Here is a 2,830-nt window from a genome sequence, read left to right on the forward strand (position 1 = left end):
GAGCAGAGTTATCAGATCCGATCCAGCTGGCACTGGGGCAGTCAAGAAAGGCTTCCCTATAAAGAGTTACTTTTGAGAAAGTGAGAATGAGGAGAAATTAATTCAGTGAAAGAAAGAAGGGGGACGACTGAATAGTTTTCATCTTGTCTAGACAGGTCTGGTGAAAGGAGATGAGGATAAGATTCTTATGATTCAATAGTGAGTAATTGTTATCATGACTAATTGAGACTGTCACAACTGTAAAGGTAGACGTTTTGTAACAAAAACGGGGGAGTAGTTAATCTTACAGTCCAGAAACAAAGGACCCTAGGACCATCAAGGGAAAAGAGCACAAGCGGAATGTGGAACCCTATCCAGAGAAGGAGTGACACCAGAGATGGAGGCAGAGATGAGGACATGGAGAGACAGAGCAGCTGAGGACCCTAGACTCATGGAAAGAGAAAGGCTGTGTGCTGGTGGCCAGGAGACAGGCTTACAGAATGTGCCCTTTGGTTGTTTAAATGATTATATATTCCTGAGTGTTTTTGTGTACATCTCCCCTACAAAACAAAAACAGAGGGAATAGAAGCAAATACTGTTGAATGATGATGCACGGAGGAGATTGTAATCATTGCAATGAAGTGTAAGTGTAAAACCGATGTTCTCCCATGTAAACCATCACTCAACTCACAATAAAAACTTGAAAAAAAAAGAAAGAAAGGGGAGAGGGATCGTTCTCTGTAAAATCAAGGTGCAGAGGACCTGAAGGGTAAAGAAACTGGTATGTTGCAAGGACTGAGAAGAAAGGCTAACTGGCCCTGGAGAAAGGATGAGGCTGGAAAGCAGGTAGGAGCAAGATCAGGGAGGGCCTTGTAGGTCAATGCTAAGGACTTTGGTAACCAAAGTTTGGTTCTTATTCCAAGAGGTTATTTGTATCCAAAAGTTGGCAAGGACCAGGTAACATTCAGATTCCAAAGAATGTTCTTATCCCTTTTTAAAGACGAGCCCTGTGGTCCACAGCTATACTACTAATCAGTGGTTGCATCTGGATGAGAACCCAGATTCTTTCAAAAATCTTTCTCCACCCCTTGCCTGCTGCAAGGTAGCAGCAGGGTGTGGAGAGGTCAAGGTCCTCTCTAAGTGGAGACAAAGGAAGCCCCTTGCGTGCCGCAGTGTCCCAGTCCCGGGCGGCAGCTCAGTGCCCAACAATCCTGGCGGAAGCGGCGCACAGAGAAGCAGTAAATGAGCGGGTCCAGGCAGCTGTTGAGACTCAGCAACGCCAGGCTGAGGGTGTGCAGAACGTCGAGTGTGGAGGCTGCGCGACACCCGCCACCGTCGTCGCCCACAGCACTCTCCTGCCCGGCTATCCAGGGTGCCAGCAGCAGGTGGTAGGGCGCCAGGCAAAGAGCGAAGACGAGTAGGAGTCCCAAGACCATGGTCCTGGCCGCACGCCTGTGTGGGCCTGCAGGAGCTGGTCCAGGGCCAGAGGGCGTCGCGAGTGCCCGCACTAGGCTCACATAGGCCGCGAGCACCAGCAGGAAGGCGGCCGCGAAGAAGGCCACCGTGGCGTAGGCCAGGCCAGAGCGCGCCCAGCCATGCTCAAGGCAGCGAGCTGAGCCGCCTGGTCCGGGGAGCAGCGCGTGCGGCGCGGCTACTGAGGGTGCCGCGCAGGCCAAGCCAGCCAGCCAGGCGGTGGCGCAGGCGGCACGGGCGGGTCCCCGGCGGCGCAGCGCTAGGCGACCCGCAGCGCTCGGCCCTGGCCCACGCACAGAGCCGCAGCGGCACACGCTGATGAGCACTGCAAAGGCCACGGCCGCGTAGGTGGACACATAATAGGCAGCTCCGGCCGCACGGCAGGCGGCCTCCGGAAAGGGCCAGTGGGCCAGGCCCAGGTAGTAGGTGAGCCACAGTGGCAGTGTGAGCGTGAAGAGCACGTCCGCCAAGGCCAGGTTGAGCAGGTAGAGACGCAGGGCCTGACCTAGGCGGCCACTGCTGCGGACGAACACTGTCAGGGCGGCCACGTTGGCGGGCAGCCCCAGGCCCAGGGCCAAGGCGTAGGCTACCGGCACCACGATGAAACGAGCAGGGTCATCCCAGGGGCTGCAGGCGTCAGTACCCAGATCCCCAACGCTGTTGTTCATACTTGACCTTGACCTGGGGAGAAGAGAGGCCACTGTAGAGTACCACTATTGCATATCCCCACCCCTGGCCTCTCTTCTTCAGCCCTTGCTTAAAGGCAAGGAAGTCCATGTGGGAGGGGATGAAGACAGAACCAGGCCAGCAGCTGCCTAGATGAAGAGGAGGGAATGAACATGAGAGCTATTTGAAGTAGAATGGGCCTGGTGACAACCTGTCAGAAATGAGGAACAGGCAGACGTCCGGATAGCTTGGCAATTTCCGACCTCAGTGATTGGGAGAGTGGGTTGTCCCTCAGAGATGGAATATAGTTCAGATGTGTAAAGTTACAGATGTGTATGCAGTGAGTCCAAGCAGGGCTGACTTGACCAGGCTGAAATATAAAGAAAGAAATAATCCCAAAAAAGCCCAACCCTCCCAGCCACCTACACCTCCCTCCCTATGCCACCCAGATCAGTATGTGTATGTGTGTGTTTCGGGATTGGGGAGAGGATGGATGGAGGAGTAGACTTGTGATTCAGCGACCCAGAGGGACAGGACCATGCACAGTGATCTTGTACCTGCCTTGATGAAGGTCTTCTCCCCCTGTGATGCTCCAAGGCTTGTCTGGAGTTCCCGCCACACAGCTGAAAAGGTTTCAAAACTCCTAGGCCTTCCAGTCTGTTTCCTTTCTCCTCACCTTTTGGCTACAAAGAAGTTCTGAATCTGAAAACTT

At 53.9% G+C, this 2,830-nt stretch overlaps 1 protein-coding gene across 1 annotated transcript; it reads right to left on the bottom strand.

The window, feature by feature from the left end:
• Nucleotides 1-1,115: 1,115 nt before the first annotated feature.
• LOC102813571 (platelet-activating factor receptor-like) lies at nt 1,116-2,120 on the bottom strand. Its single transcript, XM_006867606.1, has one exon. The coding sequence runs from the start codon at nt 2,118-2,120 to the stop codon at nt 1,116-1,118; it is 1,005 nt and encodes a 334-aa protein (XP_006867668.1).
• Nucleotides 2,121-2,830: the final 710 nt, after the last annotated feature.

Source organism: Chrysochloris asiatica, unplaced genomic scaffold (genome assembly GCF_000296735.1).
Source record: "Chrysochloris asiatica unplaced genomic scaffold, ChrAsi1.0 scaffold00106, whole genome shotgun sequence".
NCBI classification, from domain to species: domain Eukaryota; kingdom Metazoa; phylum Chordata; class Mammalia; order Afrosoricida; family Chrysochloridae; genus Chrysochloris; species Chrysochloris asiatica.